This window comes from Zea mays, chromosome 2 (assembly GCF_902167145.1).
Source record: "Zea mays cultivar B73 chromosome 2, Zm-B73-REFERENCE-NAM-5.0, whole genome shotgun sequence".
Taxonomy (NCBI): Eukaryota; Viridiplantae; Streptophyta; class Magnoliopsida; order Poales; family Poaceae; genus Zea; species Zea mays.
Window position 1 is genome coordinate 22250560 of NC_050097.1, and position 26556 is coordinate 22277115.

The 26556-nt window shown below is 44.4% G+C and overlaps 1 protein-coding gene across 4 annotated transcripts; it reads left to right on the forward strand.

The window, feature by feature from the left end:
- Nucleotides 1-12071: 12071 nt before the first annotated feature.
- On the forward strand, nucleotides 12072-25883 carry LOC103646122 (ARM repeat superfamily protein). Of its 4 annotated transcripts, none has more exons than XR_562004.4 (10): nucleotides 12072-12424; nucleotides 12721-13068; nucleotides 13261-13476; nucleotides 13664-14310; nucleotides 15316-15412; nucleotides 15505-15558; nucleotides 15642-15709; nucleotides 16438-16628; nucleotides 23994-25404; nucleotides 25485-25883. XR_562004.4 is itself a non-coding variant. In XM_008670840.4 (9 exons), the coding sequence occupies exons 1-9, from the start codon at nucleotides 12230-12232 to the stop codon at nucleotides 24626-24628; spliced, it is 2451 nt and encodes an 816-aa protein (XP_008669062.1). In that variant the 5' UTR covers nucleotides 12072-12229; the 3' UTR covers nucleotides 24629-25883. The 4 variants fall into 4 exon arrangements, 1 of the variants encoding a protein (XP_008669062.1); XR_562005.3 differs by having other exon boundaries at nucleotides 23994-24825; nucleotides 25304-25883; XR_562003.3 differs by having other exon boundaries at nucleotides 23994-24825.
- Nucleotides 25884-26556: the final 673 nt, after the last annotated feature.

A 26556-nucleotide genomic window follows, 5' to 3' on the forward strand; every position in this document is an offset into this window, starting at 1 on the left:
TGTCTCTGTTTTGTGCTAACAATGACAGGACCAAAGAATCAAATGGACAAGGACAAAGGGCCTAAACTTAACGACGATGAGTGTGTCTCTCAAATGGAATTGAAGGAGATGATGCGCGCGATGACTGAAGCTTTTAAAAAATACCAGGACTCTACCTCGACATCCTATGAGCAGCTTGATCGACGAGTTGCTGAACTTGTTACACGCATGGACATACTGGAGGCTCGTCCCCCACCACCAACTCCAGCCCCAGCTCACTCTCCTGTGGACGACGACGACGATGACGACAATGTTTATGCACCGCTGCGACAACGCCTCGCACGTAATCGACAAGGTATGGGAGGTAATGGTAGACGTCGTCATCATAATCCTGAACCAGACCATGATCCATTTGTTAAGATTAAGTTTTCTATTCCACCGTTCATGGGTTCTTATGATGCTGAAGCTTACTTATACTGGGAGATGACGGTAGAACAAAAAATTAATTCCCATCTTGTTCCTGAGCAGCATAGGGTTAGACAAGCCACTAGTGAATTTAGAGATTTTGTTATCATTTGGTGGAATGAACTTGTTAACACACGTGCTACACCACAAACATGGAATGCGTTAAAAGAGGAGATGCGAGCTCGCTTTGTTCCCCCTTCTTATAGACGTGATCTTCGAAAAAAATTGCAACGCTTAGATCAGGGAGACATGTCGGTACAGGAATACTATCAAGAACTTCAGAAAGGTATGCTACGATGTGGGGTAGTTGAGGATCCGGAGGATCAAATGGTTAGGTTTTATGGGGGATTGAGGCAGGAGATTCAGGATATTGTTGATTATAAAGAATATCATTCTATACAACGCTTGTTCCATCTTTCTATGTTGGCAGAAAAAGAATTGCAGGGTCGTCAACAACGGAGGAGCAGCACTTTCGCTCCACGCCAGCCACCGGCGCCAGCCAAGGCGTCATCATCTTCGGGCGTACAGACGTCCACATCTTCCACTGTACCTTCGGGTGTTGCAGCAAAACCTGCTACAACCACCTCTTCCACAGGCCGCTCCTCCGACATCAAGTGCCACCGCTGCCAGGGACTTGGTCATATTCAGCGAGATTGCCCCAGCAAACGGGCATACATTGCTACTGGTGATGGTGGGTATGTTAGTGCTTCTGATGTTGAAGATGAAGATACTGTTGGAGCTAACATTGCAGAGACTTATGATGGTGATGAAGAGGTTCTTGGTACAACATCGACCGAGACCTATAAGGCCTTGATTGTGCAACGAGCTTTGAGTACCACGGCTAGTGACGACGACAACAGACAGCGCCACAACCTTTTCAACATGTTCCTCATCGTCAAGGACTGCCGTGTACATACCATCATTGACGGTGGTAGCTGCAACAACTTGGTGAACGTTGAGGTGGTCAAGAAGCTTGGCTTGACCACACGAGAGCATCCCCACCCTTATCACATTCAATGGTTTAACAACAGCGGTAAGTTCAAGGTAACAAAAACAACAAAGGTGCATTTTTCTATTGGCTCTTACCATGACTTTGCTGATTTCGATGTGGTGACTATGGATGCTTGCTCTCTTTTACTGGGACATCCTTGGGAGTTTGATACTGATGCTATTCACCATGGTAGATCTAATAAATATACTTTTATGCATAAGGGAAAGAAAATTGTGTTGCTTCCTATGACTCCCACTGAGATTGTCCACTTTGAACATGAGAAAAAGACTAATGCTAAGCAAAAAGGTGTTTTGAACTCTGAAAATCAGCAACCTATTAAGTTTAAAACTCCTACTTTGCTAGCCACTAAATCTGATCTTGATGAGTTACATGCCTCTCTTGGACTTTGCTATGCCTTAGTGTGCAAAAATGCTTTCTATTCCATTGATGATACATCTATTGTCTTGCCACCTGCTATTGCTAACCTTTTGCAAGAGTATATGGATGTGTTTCCCTCCGAGATACCCCCTGGATTGCCACCTGTGCGAGGCATTGAGCACAAGATTGATTTAATTCCAGGGGCGAGCTTGCCCAACCGTGCTGCCTACAGGACCAACCCCGAGGAGACTAAGGAGATTCAGCGCCAGGTCCAAGACCTTCTGGACCGCGGATACATTCGTGAGAGCCTTAGTCCTTGTTCTGTTCCTGTTCTTTTGGTTCCTAAGAAAGATGGCACTTGGCGCATGAGTGTTGATTGTAGAGCCATTAATAACATCACAATTCGGTACAGATATCCTATTCCTAGATTGGATGACATGCTTGATGAATTAAGTGGTTCTATTGTTTTCTCTAAAATTGACTTGCGTAGTGGATACCACCAGATTCGTATGTCTTTAGGTGATGAATGGAAAACTGCATTTAAAACTAAGTTCGGTCTTTATGAGTGGTTAGTCATGCCTTTTGGGTTAACTAATGCGCCTAGCACTTTCATGAGATTGATGAACGAGGTTTTATGTGCTTTCATCGGTAAATTTGTGGTGGTATATTTTGATGATATTCTTATCTATAGTAAGTCTCATGATGATCATATTGAACATTTACGTGCTGTTTTTGATGTTTTGCGTGATGCACGTTTATTTGGTAACCTTGAGAAGTGCACCTTCAGCACTGATCGTGTGTCTTTTCTTGGATATGTTGTGACATCGCAGGGCATTGAGATGGATGAGGCAAAAATTGTTGCCATCACGAGCTGGCCACTTCCAACCACGGTCACGCAGGTTCGAAGTTTTCTTGGTCTTGCAGGATTCTACAGGCGATTTGTGCGGGATTTCAGCACCATTGCAGCACCTCTCCACGAGTTGACAAAGAATGGAGTGTCGTTTCGTTGGGGACCATCACAACAGCAAGCCTTTGATGCCCTCAAGTCGAAGCTCACACAAGCACCACTGCTGCAACTTCCTGATTTTGACAAGACATTCGAGCTCGAGTGTGATGCGAGCGGCATTGGGATTGGAGGAGTGCTCATTCAAGGAGGTAAACCTGTTGCTTTCTTTAGTGAAAAAATGAATGGTCCAACTCTGAATTATTCTACATATGACAAAGAATTATATGCTTTAGTACGAGTTTTACAAACTTGGCAACATTATCTATGGTCTAAAGAATTTGTCATACATTCGGATCATGAATCTTTGAAGTATCTTAAGGGACAATCTAATCTAAACAAACGACATGCTAAATGGATTGAATTCATAGAATCATTTCCTTACATTATTAAGCATAAAAAAGGAAAGGATAATGTAATTGCTGATGCTTTATCTAGACGTTATACTATGCTGTCCCAACTTAATCATAAAATATTTGGTTTGGAGACTATAAAGGAATTATATGCTGCTGATTTGGACTTCAAAGATGCTTTTGAAAATTGCAGAGAGGGAAGAACGTGGCAAAAATTTATGCTGCGTGAAGGCCTTCTCTACCGTGCTAACAAGTTGTGTGTTCCAGCTAGCTCCGTTCGTCTTCTACTCTTGCAGGAAGCACATGGAGGTGGCTTGATGGGACATTTTGGTGTTAAGAAGACCGAGGATGTGTTGTTTACTCATTTCTATTGGCCTCGGATGCGGCGTGATGTTGAGCGCTACGTCTCTCGTTGCACCACGTGCAACAAAGCTAAGTCCCGACTTAACCCCCATGGTCTTTATTTGCCTCTTCCTGTTCCTCGTGCACCTTGGGAGGATATTTCTATGGATTTTGTTTTGGGATTGCCTAGAACAAAGAGGGGGAGTGATAGTGTTTTTGTCATTGTCGATCGTTTTTCAAAGATGGCACATTTTATACCCTGTCACAAAACTGATAATGCTTCACATATTGCTGATTTGTTCTTCACTGAGATTGTGCGTTTGCATGGTGTGCCAAATACTATTGTTTCTGATAGGGATGCTAAATTTTTAAGTCATTTTTGGCGAACTTTGTGGTTTAAATTGGGAACAAAGTTGTTGTTTTCTACTACTTGTCATCCCCAAACTGACGGGCAAACAGTGGTTGTTAATCGCACTTTATCTACCATGTTGCGGGCTATTTTGAAGGATAATTTGAGGTTGTGGGAGGAATGTTTGCCACATATTGATTTTGCTTATAACAGATCGATTCATTCCACAACCAAGCTTAGTCCATTTATGGTAGTATATGGTTTTAATCCTCGTGCCCCAATTGATTTGCTACCTTTACCACCTTCTGAAATAGTGAACTTGGATGCTACACAACGTTATGAATTTATTCTTAAGTTACATGAAACAACTAAGTTGCAAATTCAAAAGATGAATGAAAAGTATCGTATTGCTGCTAATAAAGGTAGGAAGGAAATGAAATTGGAACCTGGTGACTTGGTGTGGGTTCATTTGAGAAAGGATAGGTTTCCTGATTTGAGAAAGTCTAAACTTATGCCACGAGCTGCAGGTCCTTATAAAGTTCTTGCAAAAATTAATGATAATGCATATACACTGGAGTTGCCGCCAGATTTTGGGGTTAGTTCCACCTTTAACATTTCAGATTGAAGCCATATATGGGTGACGAAGATGAGGCCGAGTCGAGGACGACTCTAATTCAAGAGGAGGAGGATGATGAGGACATCACTTCTATATATACAATGAATGGACCGATAACACGATCTCGTGCACGACAGCTAAATCTCCAGGTACGTTCTACCCTAGTCAATTGTGTTTCAGAGCTTACGCTTGGGGCCACGGATGTTTTGATGATTAAGTACCTTGGAGAGGACCAGCAAGGACTTGGGAAAGGCCAAGGTGTTGAGGAGCAGCAAGGGCGTCCACAACAGGAAGGAGATCAAGTCCGAGTCGGCTGCGACTCTATCTCGGGTTCCAGGACCAATCTGCACTAAAATGGACGCCCAAGATGCCTCCGAACTCCGATTGCGACGGACTGGATATGGTTGGAAAGATAACGAGATTATCTAACCAACCCAACTGGTTCCACTCTAAAATTCATCCGGAGTCAACGGGAATCGTCGAAACAAGTTAGCGTTCAGATTCTGTTTTGGTGCTGCGACACCGTCTGTTGGGCCGTGTATCACGTCGGAGCCCATTAGGGGCGAGTCCAGGGCTACGCACGCCCTAATACTCTATTTATTCAGCAGCCGCCGCCACATTTAGGTTCGGGTTTTGCTTAGATCAATTCTGTCATCGAACAGTGTCGCCGTTATCGGCTTGTGAGACCTCCCTCCCGTAATCAATACAATTTTGGTTGCGTTTCTTTCCTGTTCTTGCTTGTGTTCTTGATTGCGCTTGCAGGTCATTCGTGTGTCACGGGTGATAACCAACGGAGCCGTGGTGTAGTGATTGCGAGGAACCGTTCGCTCGTAGCCTTGGATCATCAACGTCGAGATCTCCACTCAATCAAATTATCGTATCTCACGGAAGATCGGGCCGCGTCTACTATCAACCAACGCTTGCCTACTCCACGTTGTGGCGTCCCAACGGACGAGGGTTGCAATCAACCCCTCTCAAGCGGTCCAAAGACCTACTTGAATACCACGGTGTTTTGCTTGCTTTAGTATATCCCGTTTGCGAGGAATCTCCACACTTTGGAGCCTCTCGCCCTTACACTTGAAGTTCACAAAGAAGCACGGAGTAAGAGAGGGATAAGCAACACACTCAAGACAAGAAATCACAGCAACACCACGCACACAAGTAGCAACAAGAGCTCACAACACAACTCAATGAGTTCACAACTCGACTAGAGCTCTAATTGCTATCGCAAAGAATCAAAGTCGCGGAATCGATGTCTTAGTGCTTAGGAATGCTTAGAGGATGCTTAGTGTTCTACTCCATGCGCCTAGGGGTCCCTTTTATAGCCCCAAGGCAGCTAGGAGCCGTTGAGAGCATTCCAGGAAGGCAAATCTTGCCTTCTGTCGCCTGGCGCACCGGACAGTCCGGTGCACACCGGACACTGTCCGGTGCGGATTTCTTTCCTTCTGTGGCGTAGCCGACCGTTGGCGCCTGGGAGCCGTTGGCGCACCGGACACTGTCCGGTGCACACCGGACAGTCCGGTGCCCCCTCCCGACCGTTGGCTCGGCCACGTGTCTCGCGCAGATCGCGCAGCCGACCGTTGGCCCGCCCGACCGATGGCTCATCGGACAGTCCGGTGCATTATAGTCGTACACCGTTAATTTATTCCCGAGAGCGCCAAGTTCGCCTGAGCCAACCTAGCACATCGGACACTGTCCGGTGCACCACCGGACACTGTCCAGTGCACCACCGGACAGTCCGGTGCACCCAGACAACGCTGGCTTTGGCTGAAACAAGGCAATCTCTCTCCATTTTGTTTTCACCTGTTTCCAGCACTTAGACACAATACATTAGTTCTTAAAACAATGTACTAAGTCCGAGAAACATACCTTATGACTTGATTTGCACTTTGTCCACCACTTTGCATATATTAACACTTAAGCACTTGTGTTGGACACTAAATTACCAAAACACTTAGAAATGGCCCAAGGGCACATTTCCCTTTCAATTCATCTCAGTGCTCATCTCAGATCTCCCCACCGGTGGGCGACACGTTCTCTGAAATGCATGGATGCTGCCATATGTAAGTAGGTAGGTCGATGTACATTACAGGAACTGATTGTTAGATTTGTGTGATGAACATCCCTTCCAGCAAGCACAGTTTTTTAGCGTGCTTGATGAGGTCTTACTGTGTCAGTGACGGTTAGTGTGGTACAAAATGTGAACTCGGTTATCTGTGTGTGATTCCAGTTACAGGAAAGTGCAGAGGAAGTGCATATTCAATGCTCATGTGATGTTTGTATGTGTTGTTGTTAAACTGAAATTTGTTGTGCAGCGTCAAAATTTTCCATTCATTTGGAAGCTGTGGAATATGGTAGCAGCAACTATCAAATAAGACTATTATAGCATCATCGAATTCAAGTTGAAATGTTTGTCATTGTTGTAGGAAAAGGAGCTCGCTAATGCAGCTGGGAAGCTCGCAGAGTGCCAGAAGACAATTGCTTCTCTGGAGCGCCAAATCAAATCACTGACAGACCTCATCAAACACATGATTTACATATAGGAATGGATGTATGTGTTAAAATTATAAAAAAATGACAAAGATTTTTTCGATCAGAGTCTTGATGAGATCAAGCTTCTGAAGTATGTTAACAAGCATGATCCAGCCGACAAATACCACCTTTTGCGTCTGTATGATTACTTCTACTATCGGGTAAATTTGAGCTTTTACTCTTGGTAGATCCTTTTTCAGTGTTATTTAATTTCGATAAAGTGTTGAATTTATCACAACTTCACTACTGCTGCTTCCTCATTGAGCTGCTCCCAATATAGTATTAGTGTTAGAGTGATATTTTGCCACGGATTTTGCATATCATATTGATGTTTGTCGTTTAGTATCTATATTTTGTACTAATTTATAACTTTCGTGGCAACGCACGGGCACATACCTAGTAATACATAAGTCTTAAACACACGACACATAAGTTAAATTACATGATATTTACAAATGAAAAGTGTTTCAATGTAGATTTTTAAATTACACGATGTTTAAAAACAATCAATTATGAGTTGTTTTTTAAAAAAATGAGTACTATAGATAAGTAATAAAATGATTGTAGTAACTTTAACTATTTACTTGTGAACATTAAGATGATTTTCCCAAATATGAGAAATTATTGGATTTCCCCAAATATGGAAAATGTGATAAATTATCGGTGTCAGAGAGAAAACTCCAGCCAGGTAGCGGAATGCACCTGCGTAATCCTAAAAATAGGGACACCTAGGGTTTGCCTGATGGGAAGGACGAACACAAGAATACATGAGGGTTTAGAGCGGTTCAGCCCGCAGTAGCGTAATACCCTACTCCACTTGTTTGTTGTATTGGTGAGAGCTTGAGAAAGTCTGGGACTGGTTGCAGATTACTCCGTGGGGATTCAATGAGTCTGTCTACCTCGAGTCCCTGGATGGGCTCGAGTCCGGTGCCATGTGTCCTCCTTGACTACTTAGACCAAGGGAAGCACGTACAACTGGGTCGCGACAAGATAGCCCAGGAATACAATAATATGAAGCGCGGAGCATCAGATGGAGCTGGTGGGCCAACGTCTTCTCCTGCGGTGGCCATGGATCTTCTCTTGGTCGTCGTGCTTGCTCCTTCGACCAGACTCACCGTCGCCTCGTCTTGTCAGCGTGTGGGTGAAGGTTCTGTCATAGGTTGTGGTGTAGGCTGGCTTGTCGACTTGCATAGGAGAGTAGGTGGGTGGTGTTGTCCTGTCCCCTCCACCTGCTGCTGTGGTGGGAACAACAAGGGTCATGATGTGAGTTACCCACGTGCGCACAATGTGTCAATGGTCTTCACCTCAATAACGTGTGTGTTACTGGCACATCCTAAGTGAAAGGGAAATAGGGTTTAACCTTTTCCTATAAATAATTTTGGTGGTTAAATGCCTAACACAAATATTGGACTAACTAGTTTGCTCTAGATTATATATTCTACAGGTGCATAAAGGTTCAACATAAACCAATAAAAGATCAGGTTAGGGTTCAAAAAGAAAGGAGCAAAAGAAACCAAAGAGTGCCCTGGTGTGGCGCACCGGACAGTGTCTGGTGCACCAGGACCGTACAACTCCGAACTCTTCACCTTCGGGTTTCTCAGACCGCGCTCCGCTATAATTCACCGGACTGTCCGGTGCACCAAGCGGAGCAACGGCTACCAGCGCAACGGTCGACTGCAACGAACACCTGCGAACGCTACAGTGCGCGCAGAAGTCAGAGCAGCCGTCAGAGGCGCACCACACAATGAACAATATCTGTCCGGTACGGCACCGGACTGTCCGGTGCCACTAGAAGACAAAGCTCCAACGGTCAAACCCTAACGGTTGGGTGACGTGACTAGCGCACCGAACTGTTCGATGCGCCCATCGACAGCAGCCACCCCCAACGGTTGGTGGTTGAGGGCTATAAATACCCCCCAACCACCTCCACTCCAACCATCCAAGCATTCACTACTTCACATTCAATACAAGAGCATTAGACACCACTCCAAAGACACAATTCAAGTGATCGATCCGCTCAAAGTCTTCAATTCAACTCTAGCGCATTTAGACTTGTGAGAGGATCATTTGTGTTTCTTTCTTGCTCTTGTTTGCTTGGTTGGCTTTCTTCTTCCTCATTCTTATTCTCAAGACATTTGTAATCAAAGCAAAAGACACCAAGTGTGTGGTGGTCCTTGTGAGGGTCTAACTGACCCAATTGATTAAAGGAGAAAGCTCACTCGGTCTAAGTGACCGTTTGAGAGAGGGAAATGGTTGAAAGAGACCCGATCTTTGTGACCACCTCAAAGGGGACTAGGTTCTTTAGAACCGAACCTCGGTAAAACAAATCACCGCGTCATCCGCTTTATTTTCTTAGTTGATTTGTTTTCCCTCTCTCCCGGACTTGACATCTGTTCTAACGCTAACCCCGACTTGTAGTGTGTTTAAAGCTATAAATTTCAGATTTCGCCTATCCACCCCCCTCAAGGCGACTTTCACTAAGCCTTACAGACTACACACGCCGTCTATATTTAATATGGGGCGCATGCCGCTTGCCACCGGTGTGAACAGGCGAGCATCTTGCCCATATTTAATGTGAGTGACCCTCGTGTCAGAGGCCTGCATCAAGCAACACCTCACATCTTCCGCGATATGTCTCGGGCCATGTGGTAGCACTACACCCCCTCATGGGCGGAGAGTAGTGTCTAGGAACACATGCAAACATGGCAACTCTGGACCTCCCCGGCACTAGGGTCCCGAAGGCATTTGTGGAGGTTCGGGTCTCATCCATGATGTCCCGGACACGTGGTGTCACCAGACTTCCCCTGTCGAAGGTCCATATAGCACACGCAGGGGTTCGGTCCTAGACTGTAGATGGCGAGCAATCCCGCCATTGGGGCGCACGATGGCGCTGGTGGCCTGGAGGCTAGTGGCCCCGTTGAGCCCAAACTCTAAGTTAGAGTAGACTGCTCGTCATCCCATGGCTACAGATAGGCACATGGGTCCCGTCTAGACTCAGCAGGAGTGGGTACCTATATTTAGGGTACCGACAACTGGATTTTCCAAATATGGGAAATGTGATAAATTATCGGTTTTTTTCCGAAAAATCTGGAAACGATCATTAAAGGCATCTCATCGTTTATCGTACCATTTTTGGAACCCATTATCAAGTTTCGTACCGTTTTTCATATATCTCAATAAATCTGGTAAATAGTACCAAAAAAATATCAGATTTTACGTCCATTTTCATCATTATTCACGGGCCCTTGGACCTCACCAATACAATTTATTTGCTCTGTTATATTCGACACATTGGGATGGCATTGCCTTTAGGTTGGAGTGATATGCTATATTGGCCTTAAAAAATCAAGTTGAACATCAATATGGACTAATCTGGTGTCACTATGCATATTCATCCATTCATGCAAATCTTGATCACTAATAACGTGTTTAGTTTGAGCATTGATGTAGTACATTATTTTCTCACTCCTCACTTTTTTGTTTAGTTTGTGGAACATAATGAGTTGATCCATCACCATTTCATTCCTTATAGACTAATAATTAGCAATAATATGAGGAACGAGTTCATTCTACCAAATTTGTGTAATAGACTTGTGATGCACCACCTCATCTAAAATGGATTGATTCTTCAAACCAAACACCCCTAGAATTCTACACATTCATGATTCATCATGCTTAGATGAACGCCACAAAGTCAAATTATGCTTAGAACCCTGCTCAATCTTTACGTCGTACCATCTACCAACTTAAGCAACGTGTATATATCTCTGTTAACATTCAACTTGAATGATTTTAACTTACAATACCTCATCAGCAATCCATTAGGTAAGCTAAAGAACAAGCGAACTTTAACAACTATTTTATATGTGCTGCATTGTGATGTATACATCACAAAAAAATAGGAAAGGTAGATTGACCTAAGCAACATCGTATGTTGATGAAGCATCACATCAACTTAAGCAACAAGTTAAAGAAGTAGGAGATCGATCTAACAACATTTAGGACTTATTTGATTATTCTCATTCTTTGTGGATTGGAGTGGACGTGAATTAGGAGGGATTAAAGTGGATTTTGACTTATATGAATTTAAACCGACTCAATCTCATCTAATATTTGTGAATTAATTTCAAAACAAACAAGTTCTTAAAAAGGACAATCCAAGGTCAGTAACTGTTGCTATCTATGGTGTCGCTTCCTTCCTGATAAGGAACCTGTCACCCACACAAAGATCTCGGCACACGGAGCTCTCGCTCGCCCGCCCGACAAATAGAGCCCATCCGCCCGTTACCTCTCATCGGACACGGAGCCGCACCTTTCTACCGTCACCTTGCTTTGGTTTGGATTTCACGGGAGCCATCAGATGAGCATAAGGTGAGGCGTCCCTTCTTGAACTGGTACATTAGAAAAGGTGAGAGTATTTTTATTTTTACACTAAGTTGTTGTTTGGTTTACGAAATGTAATATAAACGATAACAGTAATGAATCATACTTAAATATCAGCGGCAAAAAATTTGAATAAACATGTATCAGTTTTTAGTGTGATATCCGACTACGGTTGGATTTAAACAAACATGATTGAACGTTAATCAGTTACCGTTCACACTACAAATATATGAATCAAACAACATCCAAGCTTTTTTATATTTTTTACTTAAAAAATTACAACAGAACAAAGTCAGATAGAGAACTCGGTTTCGAAAACAGGAACAAATATATGCTAACAACGATACCATAATGTTAATCAGACATTTCGAACCTAGAACAAAGACATTGGTACTAATTTCCCAAGAAAATCACCGGCAAGATATAAATATAGACATTTTCTGCCCGCTAGCTAAAGACAAAAAAAACGATGACGACTCTCTAAAATATAAACAAGATATATAAAATTTATCGAATAATATAAAATATAGAAAATCTTTATCTTTAATCAAAAAACAATTGTGTAGTTTCTTTTTCATATTTTAGATTAGCATAAATTATTTTATTGTTACACAGAATTTTCGTTAGAATTACGAGAAATGGTCGTACATTCTTCATAAAACAGGGTGATGAGTCGTACCTGGGCCGCTAGATAGGATTTCCGAGCCACATCGCAGTTTATTCGGTGTTCGAGACTAGAAGCCTGGAGAAACGTTTGTTGTTCTTCCAGAACACGCCCTCGGAATCCTATCGCCTCCCACAGCACACGACGCGCCTTTGCTGAACTCTCTCTGTCGCCATGCTGCCGGCGGTCGCCGCTGCATCCCCCGGCCTCTCACATCTGCCGCGCTACCACCACCTTGGCCGTCGCTTTCACCTCCGCCGCCACCGCCTTCTACCTGCTATTCCGGCCAGGCTATCGTGTGGGGCCACCCACGCCCGCCGCCTTCTCCTTGCCGGCGCGTTCGCAAAAGGGGAGGGTTCTTCAGGACAGGTGCAATGTTGTGTATTCTCTATTCTGAACCCTAATGTCCATAGAATGCTTTAATTGCTCCATGTTAGCAAGAAATTGCGGTATTACAGCAATTTTCAGAATGTTTTGAAATGCAACTAACAAAATTCTGAAATTAGTTTACATGTGGGCGTTTCGCTTATAAAAGACAGTTTGTTACCACTGTTTCTTTTATAGCTCATTTCAGTTGTTCCGAACTTTTGAAATTCAGAATGGATTCTGGAAGTGCAATTTCTTTCAGAGTTGCTGTTGTCTCAACACATCGTTGGTTTTGTTAGGATGTTGATCACTCTGCTGGTGCCACAAATTCTGGGTCTGCATACCTTGGTCTCTTCGTTCGATTGCTTGGCTTGGATAATGACACCCGTGATAGGGAGCATGCTGTTTGCACACTCTATCAATACTCCCTTGGTGGAAGGAAGAGCATCGATGAGATAATGCAATTCCCTGGTTGTATTGTTCTCATCATTAGCCTCCTGAAATCAGAGTCCATTCTTGCCTGCGAAGCAGCCACAGGTCTTCTGCGTAACATTACGTCAGTTCACATATATAGGAAGATGGCTGGTGAGAGTGGAGCAATGGAAGAAATCATTAATCTTCTCTGTAAATCTACAATAACCCCCAAGGTAGCTGCAAATTTAATCACTACAACTCCAATATCTTTTTCTCTCCATTCCATGTTTGTTGTAAAGTAATATAACTGGCTGTTACCATGTCTGGCATGCGTGGTAATAGTTGATATCCATGATACATATAAAAACAATTTTGAACTACGTAATGCATTGTGAAACTGGAAACATAATGGTTTCCTCTTGCAGATTCTAGAGCAGTGTTTGTGTACCATTTGGAACTTTTCTATTGATGAAAAATGGAGGTACAAGGTTCTGAAGAGCGATGTCCTAATGAAGATTGTTGGTTACCTGGATGAAGAAGACATACAAGTCAAAGAAGCCGCTGGTGGTATCATATCAAATTTAGCTTTGAGTTCCTCTAGTCATGGAGCTTTGGTTGAAGTAGGCGTCATCCCAAAATTGGTAAGCTGTAGGATCCCAATGCTAATAATCACATACTTATGTCATGCTTTAATGTTTAAAACATGGAATGCTGTATTAAATCTTAAGTCATGCTAATATTTTGTTGGACTACAAAGTGCTTTTGCCACTTGTTATTATATACTTCCTGAAATTTGTTCCAAATAATCATTCGGGGTTGTTTTTTTAGGTTCATCTTTTGCAAACCAAAGAAGATGACTATAAGATTATTAGAAAGGAAGCTAAAAGTTCACTAATACAGCTGGCCACTGATGATTGTTACTACAGCCTTATAATAGAGGAGGGTCTAGTTCGGGTTCCTTTGGTTGGCTCAGCTGCATATAAAGCCTTTAAACCTCTCCCTCATTCATGGCCCTCTTTTCCTGATGGCTCTAAGATTCAGCGGAGTTCTCATCCCTCAAAGTACGGTGCTACCGAACTGCTCCTTGGCTTGAGTGTCAATGAGAACGATACAAAACCAGATGAAGCTAAAATTAATGCTATGATAGGACGTTCTAATCAGCAATTCCTTGCACGTGTTGGAGCTATTGAGTTGGATGATCAAGGACAAGAGGAATCTGGATCTGAAAAGAATGACATGTATACCATTTTGCCATGGGTAGATGGTGTTGCACGGTTAGTTTTAATCCTTGGACTTGAAGATGTCTCTGCAATCAAAAAGGCTGCTAGAGCAATGGGTGATGCATCAATAAATGAACATATGCGTACCTCATTCAAGGAAGCTGGGGCTGTTAAACCTCTACTTCAGCTGCTCAAGCACAAAGATGTACATGTTAGAGAAGCTGGTGCTTATGCGTTGGAAAAATTATGTGTAAGGTATTTTATCTTTCCTTATTTTAAGTCTTTAATCAAGGTAATCATACCACTTAATGCTCTTTAGAACAAATCTTGGTACCACTTTGCTGGTAACCAACTCTGTATGGGTGCTGTCACTTATAATAAGGTGTTTCTAGGAGATTATAATTTTCTTGATCTCTAGAGTAATGTCATGTTAAACAGAGGAATTTGGCATATTAATAACATTATAAGGCACCCATGAGTTCTATGACCATATCCATAGTCCATTTTTTTCCATCTCTAATTCTCCCACTTCTGTATATAAATCAATCATAAAAATATTCTAGGTGGAAAATGGTTAAACAAAATGCCTAGGTGCTTGGCGAGCTGCTCCTTTTAGCACCTAGGCGGAGCTAGGTGTTGCCTTTTTAAACAAAGGTTTCACAAAATGTATTGATGTATCACCTTCTAAACACCTATATTTATGTCTATGTGCATCTATTTGTTTATCTAATAGAACATTGTTTTTTTGTACCTAGTTTGTTTCCTGTAGTTTATTTCCCTGTGTGGCACATATGTTACAATGACTAAAGTTTATTTTCTACTTTAATAAAATGGTACACAGCTCTCCTGCATATTTGACAAGAAAAACAATGCATGTTTTGGAACATATTCAGAACCTTTTCTTTTGGGGGTGGGGGTGGCTACTTGGTCCATTTTTATGAATAGTCCAACAGATCAGCTTTATTCAAATGCACTTGTGCTCCTTGTTTAGGCTAGCAGAAGATACAGATAATGAAGTCTAGTTGACTGTAATGTTGGTTCTAGACTAATAAGTGATTGTTGATGAACTGTTTAATATGTGGATGTGGATAGTGTTAAAGTGTTATCTATTTGATAAGCTGTGAAGTGCTTGCTTTAATAGCATATATTATATATTGGGGTGCTACTCAATCATATTTAGTATGTTCTTCTGTAGTTCTGTTTGTTGCTGGATTCATTTTACTATCATATGTTCCTTGTTTTCTTCACAATCCTTTGTAGTGCCACAGTCTGCCATAATATCAAAACAGAAGGTGGACTAGAATTGCTTGTAAATATAGTCAAGGATCGACATACTCCAGTAGAACTACTAGAGAAGGTATTGGTTTCCAGCATGACATTTTTCTTACACATAAGAATAACATTGTCATGGCTAGGGTTCTGAGTTTCTGACTAACAGTTTTTGTGCAGATAATTTATATACTTTCTCGAATGTTTGACATGGGGATTTGCATGGTTGCTGTGGTGAGTCAGGCTTATTTTGCACATCCCTGGTTTGTATTTGTTTTATATTGAATCACTGCACTCTAATGCTCTCAATTTGTTAGCCGGATACTGAAGGTTATAAGGATAGTGAAAACAGTGCAAAGACATCTGTTAACCAAGAGATGTCCAGGTTCGTTTGAGCCTTTGTGGCTATGCATGTGCCTTTCTTTACTTTTTTTTATATTTTTTTGGGAAATCTTTCCATTCCCTTAATTCATAATAAAGTGTTGTTGTAGTTTTATGCACACATGAGAAATGGTATAATATTACCGCATTAAATGTCTTACTGTTTATTCAGTTTATATTGTTTATATAAATGTGTGAGACCTTGCACGATTGGTCTGTTAATAATGTTTAAGTTTTATGCATGCATATTATCAATTGGGTCTTCAGTTATAAATGAGTTTGCTCTTTTATTTACAATACCTTATTAGTGCTATGGCCAATGTTGTATTACTCTTCCCCAAAAAATTCTGCCTTTTTTTTCTTAGCCACATTGATCTGGCACCTTTGTTCCTTACTAGCATTTGAATATACTCCCATAACCACGTCTTTCTCTATCGCGGTAACACCAATTTATCTTCTACTGCTGCTCTCTGTCACTGCATTTATCAATGACAGTATGATTGTTGGCAAACATATCAACTATGCTGTGGTTCTACATACTAAAGTTTCAGCGAGGACCCTCTTTGGGACACACAGATCTTTAAGACACAACTTATGCAGTCCATGGGTACTGCGCTGTCATCTTTGGCTTCTTTGCTTCTCTTTTGGGCACACAAGCTTGATACTTTATAATTTATGTGGTGTAGTGCCCGTTGGAATTTTATAGTGATGCGATTCTTTCAATGTTTGTAGCGAGTTGATCTTTGATTTTGATGCTATCTCACACTTAACGGAAGTTCTAAAGGAAGCATCGCCAAGGTTGCAAGCAAAAGTCTGTTGTGTACTTGACCATATAGCAGCTTCGGAGCAACATGCCACCGCAATGACTGCTGCTTGCACTGGTTCAGTAATTGAAGCTATTCTTGAAATAGGGGTTATTCATGGTATTTTTTTATCCAGTCTTGCATTAGATTTACAAATGCGTACATTACTTCTTTTCCCTGTATCATTTATATATGTCATGAAATAGTTATGAAATACTCCCTCCGTCCCAAATTAAAATTCGTTTTAGTTAATTAATGGGTTCATACAATACTTGATTTATGTGTTTTATATATGTGTCTAGGTTCATCTTCATCCATTTGAATATAGACATAAAAAAAGACCTAAAACGTCTTTTTAGGTAAAAAAAAAGACCTAAAACGACTACTATTTTGGGACGGGAGTAGTTAGTAGTAATATTTGTTAAGAGTTTTTATGCACTATGGCCCCCGCGCTCGCGTCCCGTCCCCTCGGGTTCGCGTCCCGTCCCCTCCCCTCCCCTCCCGTCCGCTCACCTCCTCCCCGTCCGGCGCCTCCTCCCACGCCACCAACCGCTCGCCGGTGGTCACTCCGACTCCGGCGACCACCTCACCACCGCGTATCCTCTCTCGGAAGGCGCCGACTTCCACCTCCTCCTTGTCCCCGGCGGCGCGGCCGTCCCTGACTGCGGGTCGGTCCAAGTTCCATCGTTGGCAGGAAGTGTCTCCTGCGTCAAATGAAGGTCCCTACCTCCCCTTCCCGGCGTCTTCTTCTCCGGCGGGTGTGGCGATACCTGGTTCGATGGACGGGCGCATGTCCTTCAGGGACGTGCTGCTTACGGCCTCCCAGGCGCCGCCCCCCGTGCTTATCAAGGACCCCACTCCACCAGTGAAGGCCGTTCTTCTGGCCGCGGCGCGCCACATTCACTCGCCGAAGCACGCTGTTCCCGATGTTGATGATGGCTGGCGAGTGGTCCGGGGCAGAGGCGCTCGTCGTCGCGCCGCCTTGCCGAAGAGGCGGCAGCCGGTCCCGGCGGAGTTGCATGGCAGGTGCTTCAACTGCCTGTCGTCGTCACACCGGGTGGCGGACTGCTGCAGGGCCACGAGATGTTTCAAGTGTTGGCGGCCGGGGCACTTGGCGGCGGCGTGTCTCGTGGATCGTCCCTTTCGGTCTTCTGTGTGGGATCGCCTGTCTCTGCCACGCGGGGCTGCGAAGGACCAGGCGGCCGGCGTCATCAGGCGTACTTCGGTTTGGCGGCGGATCACCCCGGCGAGCTCTTCGGACGGCGTTATTGGGGCGGCTGTCTCTGCTCCTGTGCATGGGGCTACTCCTAACAATGAGGATGGTGCTCCTGTCGTCGAGGGCTCGCAGTCCAGGATGGGGCGCAAGCGGCGGAGGGGTCCGCGTCGTAGGCCTGAGGCTTCCAGGGGGCCTCCTCCTCCCCCTTCCCCGCCGGCCTTCGTTTCTGGCGTATTGGAAAGCCAGAGGGCTGGGCGGACTGCAGCTGTAAGAGATGTTCCCGCTCTGAGACCTATATGCGTCATGGAGTTCTCGGCGGGGTTTGCTCGGGAGGAAGTTGATCTCCGACGTGCCCTCTTCGTCTCCATCACTGGTAACCGTCCTATGGTCTCTCCTGACATGGTTTTGGACGAAGTTGCGCGGTCATACGATGTTGATCGTGGCCTGTTGAGAATTCATCGATCCAACCCTGAGGATTTCATTCTTTTTCTCCCTGACGAGGAGTTAGCTGTGAGGGTTTTCAATGGCGGCAGACATTTCCTTGCTCCTGGCTTCAGTCTGAAATTCAAGCGTTGGTCACGCTTCATCCATGCGACGGGTGGCTCTCTCCCGTTGTTAGCAAATGTTGAGCTGAGAGGGATTCCGGCGCATGCTTGGGATCGCTCAACTGTGGAGCGGTTGTTGTGTAATCTTGGGTTGATCAAGTCAGTGCATCAGTGCTCTTTGGACAGAAGTGATCTCGATGTCTTTCGTGTCCTGGCATGGTGGGCCGATGGGTCGGAGCTCCGCCGTGAAGTTGATCTCTTTATCAAGGAACCCGTGCATGGCTTGGATGAGTCGTCGGAGAAGCTGTGTCTTGTCTACCCCATTTTGATCGAGGCCACTCCTGTTGCTCTTGGTGAGCGTGGGCCGGTGGGACCGCCATCCCCGCCGCCCCCTCCTGCCAAGGGGGGCGACGACCCCAGGGGTTTTTCGCCGCGACGCTTGGCTGGCTCCGGAGGATGTTCCGGCGACGGGCGGTCGTCGAGGGGGTCTGCGAGGGGACCCGTGCACTCGCGGCTTGGCCCGCCGGTGCATACCACGTGCCACGTGACACCTGCTGTGACGTCGGTGTTGCACGTCGTGCATGTGCCTGAAGAGGAGCAGCCTTCACCGGGGGATGTGGTACATGTTGCTCCTGGCGCTGCTACTGAGGCCCCTATGGTGGTTGATGGCGTCCCCAGTGGCGTCCCCGATGGCGCTGCTGTCCCTGCTGGCCCTTTGGGTGATGATGGGATTGAAGTGGCGGCCGTCTTGGGGGCATGGTCCCGCCTCAGAGATCCGCCTTTGTCCTACTCTCGGAGGAGGAGCCGGGTGGTGGCTGTGGCCACCCCACCGCGGGCCCCTGCCGAACAGTTCATCAACCGCATCACGTCGAAGGTGGGATCGCTCCTTCCTGTGCCAAAAATTTCAAGAAGAAGATCCAAGACCGCCCAGGCAAGCCATGCCCCTCGCCGGAGTCGCAGGGTTGCTGGCCTGCCTGTTGAGCATGGGAAACTTGATGCTTCAGGCTGCAGGAAGTCCCTGTTACGTGCGCTTGGTTCTGACGTTGTGGAGGTCAAAATCACCATGAAAGATCAAGATCGGTATGCCAGTCTCTTCCCCCAACAGCTCTCGGTCGTCCAAATCACTGCTTTGGCTGCACTGTTTGGTTGGCCCGCGCCTGAGACGTCAGTGGAGGCTGGTGGGCAGATGGTCTGTGGTATGTGACTGCGCTGCGGCTCCTGTCGGTCGTCTCTTTCTTGTTGCAATGAATCCAAATCATCTGATTTTCTGGAATGTGCGCGGCCTGAATTCCGCGGCTCGACAGGATGGTGTTCGGCTAATGATGAACTCTGTCAGTGCTGATGTGATTTGTGTCCAAGAAACAAAAATGGAGGAGTGTTCCCGGGGTTTCATTCTCAAACTGCTAGGGGCCGACTTTGATAATAACTACATCTATGTGCCTTCTGTTGGTGCTAGTGGTGGGATAATTATTGCTTGGAGATCTAAACTTGGTGTGGTTGGTGCTAGTCGTGTTGATGCGCACTGTGCTTCGGTCCAGTTTTGCCCTTCTGATGGTGGGCCCTGGTGGCTGACTTGTGTCTATGGGCCTCAGGGGAATGACAATAAGGTGGCCTTCTTGCAGGAACTTCGTGATGTCCGTGCTCAGTGTGCTGGTCCCTGGGTGGTGGGGGGTGATTTCAACCTCATTTACAAAGAGGATGACAAGAGTAATTCAAACATAAACCGTGCTATGATGGGCAGGTTCAGGCGCTTTATTGATGATTTGACTCTTAAGGAAGTTCCTCTCCGCGACAGGAAGTACACTTGGGTCAGTTCATCAACCAGTTCTTCTCCGGTTCTTGTCAAGCTGGATAGGGTGTTTTGCTCTGTGGACTGGGAGCAGCAATTCCCTGGTTGCTTATTGCAAAGTGCAGCCTCCGATGATTCAGACCATTGTCCTCTTGTTTTAGGTCTGAAAGATGTGTTCCATGGCAAAAAACGATTCCATTTTGAGTCTTTCTGGCCCAAGTTTTATGGTTTTCAGGAGACTGTTTCTTCAGCTTGGGATTCGGTGGAAGCGACTGCTTGCCCCCTGGAGTCCCTAGCTCTTAAATTGAAAGCCACTGCTAGAGGCCTGCAAAGTTGGAGTGACCGCAAAGTGGGAAATTTTAGTAAGCAGCGTGCGTTGGCAAGAGAGATTATCTACCAGTTCGAGCTTGCGAGGGAGTTCAGGCAGCTTTCTGAGTTGGAGATTTGGCTGTTAAACAGACTCAAGAAGCATTCTTTGGCATTGGCGTCGCTCATTCGTACAGTTGCTAGACTCCGCTCTAGGGTGGCTTGGTTGAGACATGGTGATGCCAACACCAAGTTTTTCCATGCATGTGCTCGTTATAGGAAGAAGAAGAACTTCATCGCCAAGTTGTCTAATGGTGATGGGCTGGTTACTAGTCATGATGATAAGGCGGAGGTGCTGCTCAATTATTTTACGGAGCTGATTGGTAGCAGCAGTGACAGGGAGTCTTCTATTGATCTTGAGGCCCTTGGGATCCAACACCATCTTCTGGATCACCTTGTCAGCTCATGTTCGGAAGAAGAAGTTTGGGATACCATCAAGCTGATGCCCTCTGACAAAGCGCCGGGGCCCGATGGCTTCACGGGAAGATTTTATAAGGTGTGTTGGCCAATCATTAAGAAGGACATCATGGCAGCTGTTGCAGCAGTTTGGAGGAAGGACTTTCGGAATTTTCGGGCTCTCAATTCAGCTTTCGTTATCCTCCTTCCTAAGGTTGAGAACCCGTCTAATGCCAAGGAGTTTAGGCCTATAAGCCTCATTCATAGTTTTGCCAAACTAATTACGAAGATCCTTGCAAACCGGTTGGGAGGTCAGCTTGATAGTATGGTGTCCAAGAACCAAAGTGCTTTCATCAAGGGAAGATTTATTCAAGACAACTTCATGTTGGTCCAACAAACAGCCCGCTTCCTTCATTCTCAGAATCAGCCAACAATTATGCTGAAACTGGACATATCAAAGGCGTTTGATTCAGTATCATGGCCCTTCTTGTTGGAAGTCTTGCGGAGTCTGGGGTTTGGTGCTGGATGGTGTGACATTGTGAGTGGGCTGCTTGCCACATCCTCCTCTCAGATTCTCCTTAATGGTATTCCAGGGGACTTCATTCCACACAGAAGAGGGCTGCGGCAGGGAGACCCCCTCTCCCCTATGTTATTCATTTTGGTGATGGACGTTCTAAACCTCATGGTGGGGCGAGCTGTTGAAGCTGGGCTGTTGCAGCCCCTGTCAACTCGATCCTTTCTGCATAGAGTCTCTCTTTACGCGGATGATGTTGCGCTTTTCATCAAACCTACAGCGGATGACCTTGTTCTGGTGGGGGATATACTCAGGCTGTTTGGTGAAGCTTCCGGTCTCCAAACAAATATTCAGAAAAGTAGTATTATCCCTATCAGGTGCTCACAGTCGGAGGTAGCCACTGTTCAGGATCATCTGCCTTGCAAGCTGGAGGAATTCCCTTTTAAATATTTGGGGCTGCCGCTGTCCTTAAAAAGGCTCAATAAAGCGCAATTACAGCCCTTCATTGACCGCTTGGCGAACTCTCTCCCGGGTTGGAAGGCTGATCTTATGACTAAGGCAGGAAGAGCGGTCCAGGTTCAATTTGTGTTGACAGCTACTGTTGTCTATCATGCTATGGCTCTAGATCTCCCTTCTTGGGCCCTCAAGGCCATGGATAAAATCAGGAGGAATTTTCTTTGGCGTGGCAGAAGCGAAACTAATGGAGGTCATTGTCTGATTGCTTGGCCTAAAGTCACTAGACCTAAGGAGCTGGGCGGCCTCGGCATCTCTAATTTACAGTCTTTGAATTGGGCTCTTCGTGTTAGATGGCTTTGGCTTCAAAAGACTAGTCCGGACAAGGCTTGGGCTTCTTTTCAACTCCAGTTTTCAGATCAGGTGAAGTCTCTCTTCGATCTTGCCTTAGTCTCTGAAGTTGGAGATGGCAGCAACACCTTGTTTTGGTGTGACAGATGGCTGTTAGGGCAGCGCCTGGTTGATCTGGCCCCCCACCTTTGTGCTATGGTTCCTATGAGAGTAGCTAACAAGAGAACGGTCGCTGAGGGTTTAACTGATATGGCTTGGGTTCACGATCTTCGTGGTACGGTCACTGCTGTGGTCATCGCTGAGTTCATTAAATTAGCGGAAGCTGTTTCAGAGGTGTTGTTGTTGCCTGATACCCCTGATAAGCATATCTGGAGATTCTCAAGCTCGGGCCAATATTCAGCAAAGTCTGCTTATGAGATGATCTTCATGGGCTCAATCACTTTCGAGCATTGCGATCTTATTTGGAAAAGTTGGGCGCCTCCAAAGTGTCGATTCTTCTTATGGCTGGTTGCCCACAACCGTTGCTGGACGGCCGACCGGTTGGCTAGGCGCAACCTCGACCATCTCGACGCTTGTGTCCTTTGTGACCAGGAGGAGGAGACGATCAACCATCTGCTGCTGTCTTGCGTTTTCGCTCGGCAATTCTGGTTTATCCTTCTCCAAAGGATTGGGCTTGCTGGTGTGGCACCGCAACCGGGTGAAGAGGACTTCATGGCATGGTGGAAAGGCATCTCCACTCCTGTGGGGGGATCTTCTCAGGCTGGCCTTAATTCCATAGTGATCTTGGGGGCGTGGTGTCTTTGGAAGCATCGGAATGATTGTGTTTTCAATGGGATGAGTCCAAATCTTTCTGCTGCCTTAGCCATGGTTGGGCATGATATTATGCTTTGGAAGCTGGCTGGTGCCAATGGTCTGTCGCTGCCAGATGTTGCTACCTAGGTGATATTGTGCTTCTTGTGTGATTGTGTGTTTGGGGCTGTTATGTTTGTCTTTGTTTCTCTCCTCCTGTTATCCCCTGTAATTCTTGTGTGGCCTCTTGGCTATAACTTTTGTGATTTTGCTTCTTCTATTAATATAAAATACGCAATTCTCTTGCGTATTCGAGAAAAAGTTTTTATGCACTGGAAAGCTTTATGGTAGTGTCTTGACCTGACATGAATTACTACACATATTGTTAAGATGTTGAGTATTATATTAATGCATTTGTTTGAAGTGTAAAAATAGCCTATTAGTGTATTATAATCACCAAAAAGGATTTGAACTACCAGAAAACATCGAGATTTGTTGACGTCCATTGGTTTGTACAAAAAAATGGAAGTAATGAACATAAACTTTATTTTCATATCAACCATATTACGTAGGGTTCATTTTTTATCCATGCACATCAACTTTTAAAATTAATCAAGTTGTGAATTTGGGTAGCTATTCATGGCTACCCTAATAGAAATATATTTTCTGTTCCATAGTTCTATGTTTTCACTGCCATCAGTAAGATCTTTTAGTCACAGCCAGACCTACATCACTGTCATCCCTGCATAAATTGTTCTGGAATGATGGTGCCTTTGGTGGTTGTATGTGGTATGCTGTTCATTAATGTTGTAGAATAAGTAAAAATATAACATGACATTACAAATTATGATGCAGATATGCTTGGCATATATGGTGTTAACCAATAATGGTACTAACAAATTAGTTTCTGTTGATTTTTCTCCAACAAAATATTATGATTTACTAGCATTCTGAGATATCACAATTTAATGTCATTTTCTGGTAGTTTTCTATCCCAGAAACCTTGAAATGCTTCTATCATATATCTTTATCTCTAAAATTTCTTTATGTTTTCTCTATCCAATAGGGACCAGAAGTGACTCTGAGAACTTTGAAATTCCTAGTGTAGTTATAAAAGAACTCAGTGAGGCTGTGTCTGCAGCTGTGAGGTTACTCTCAAAGTTATTGAACTTTGATCTTTTCATCCGCAGCATAAACGGTGAAAAAATCACTTCTTTGCTAAGAAGAACGCTCAAATCAAATTTCCCCCTTCAGTCAAAGGATTGTCTTGCGGCATGCCTCATTAAGCTAGAATCCAGAGCTGGCTTATCAGGAGATCATGGTGTTAGTAGTATAGATATGGAGATAACTATCTATGAGACTATTCCAAGGCTAATTGAGCAAATGATGATATCACTTTCGTTTGAAAATAAAAGAAGTGCTGTAATAGAGCTCAACAAGATAATATCTGGTGGTGTGCTGGAATATACAAGAGCAGTGGCAGATTCTGGAGGCATATTTCCACTGGTGAAAATGCTTGAAGAGGCGGATGGAGATGCACTGGAGGCTATCTTATCTATCTTATATAATCTGAGCATGGATCCAGAGAATCACCCAGCAATAATTGCTGCTGGAGCAGTGCCTCTGTTGAAGCGGATTGTTCGTACAGAAGCCCCACAATGGAGTAGTGCAATTCAGCTGTTGAGAACATTGCCTGTATGACATTGATGAAGAAAATGGCCATTCATCGCCAACAAACATTATAAACTGCACTTAGGGCCTGTTTGGTTTGATGGCTAACTTGCCACACTTTGCCTAACTTTTGTGCCTAAGGTTAGTTCTTCAATTCGAACGACTAACCTTAGGCAAAGTGTGGCACATTTAGCCACGAACCAAACAGCCCCTTAGTGCATGCACAGGTACATTGTTAAGATTTCATCAGTGTCTACACGATCAGTTTGTTCCAAATGCCTCTGCGATTATGATTCTTTGAGGTTGTTAATCACTAGGGATGCTAGTCACCGTATCACTTTTACATGTATACCTTCTCTCTTAACATTACAATGGTAGAGGATAACCATAATTGGAGTACATATTTGGATATGGATACAAGGTTTACTGCCTTTCTTGGATGTTTAGGAGACAAAATTGATGCAAAAATAAAATTCAATTAGTACTCACAGGACTACTAGCTGCTTTGGGAATTTTCTGGAATATATAAAAAGAAGTGAACTCAAAACCATTCAACTTTTTATCTTAGTTTCAGTTGCGCATTGCTGAATTTAACATATGTGCAATTAAGGGTTGGCAATCATAATACTCATGGATAGAAGTAGAATTTGTGAAGGTTCTAAGAATTTATTTTCTGGTCCTCCTTGATGACTCGACGATGATCAGAGCATAGGGAGGCATACTTTTATCTTCGAACAAACCTTTGGTGGATATACAAGTATTTGTTGACTGAAGAATCCGATGCAGCAGAAAATGTCTTTGAAAAAGTTTGGATTGTTTTACCCTGTTGCTTAATACACCACTAGCAATAATGACATCCTTTACTGAACATGATTTTCTTTTGCAGCCAATTTCTTAGATTGAGGTTGCGGTTGAACCTAGCTCCAGCTCCCTATCATCATCAAAATTTGAATTTTATGATCTGGAAGAAAGCATCAGCAAGGCATTTCCTCCAAAGTAGCGATATATGCTGCCCTTTTGGCTAGTTGAAAAGCACACCGGGGCCTGATGTGTCCTTTTGCTCACATCACATGCCACGGCAATAGCTAGTACCACGAACTATTTTGGATACCGGCAGTTTGCTGGTTGTGAGAGGACCCAAGAAAGTTCAAATTGTAGCTTGCTAAATCGTCGTGTTTCGACACTAGGTGACTTTACTCTTTAAAAATGCTATCCTTTTTGTGTAACCTGAAATCCTGAATAACCTCCACGGTGCCAATATCAAAAGAATCTCTTTTTGACTCCAGCTGGGGTAATCGTGAGGCAGTTGTTTTTCTCGAGAATGCGAGCGCGGGCACAAACCGCCCACGATCGCGCGAAATTCGCGCACCGAATTTTAGTAGAGTGCCAACCGGCAACCGATCGGCAACCAAACGATATCCGACGTAATCAATTGACGGTGTGATCAGATCACGCCATGAAATGTGCCAACCAAACAGCACCGAACTTCAAATGATAGCTTCAGATCACGCCAATGCTGGAGTGCCGTCTCTTTTCACATTTCAGCGAAGTTTACGCCACCGGCGGCAATCCCACCCTATTGCCCTGCGCCTGTGCTCTTCTGAGTCGCACGACGGCAGTCCGCCCGTGGTGCATGACGATGACACCGGCCTTTGTAAACTAGAATTTATTTAAAATCAAATTTATTTAAATTTAATTAAGTATGTAGAATAACTGATCAACATCTAAAACATCACATTTGTTTTATTAAATTATTTATGAAATATAGTGTATTTAGTTGAGAATATATTATGTGCAAACTAATTTACTGGTACAACGCGGCTTGGAATCAGCGAGCGTTATTTTTTAATCATTAATGTTGGTTGATGCTCCTTGGGTTTCCCCTGGATTTCTGGTCACTCGAGCACATTCAGAACGCTATTGGCTCATTTGGTCGAGTGCTCATGTGGGATCCCGAT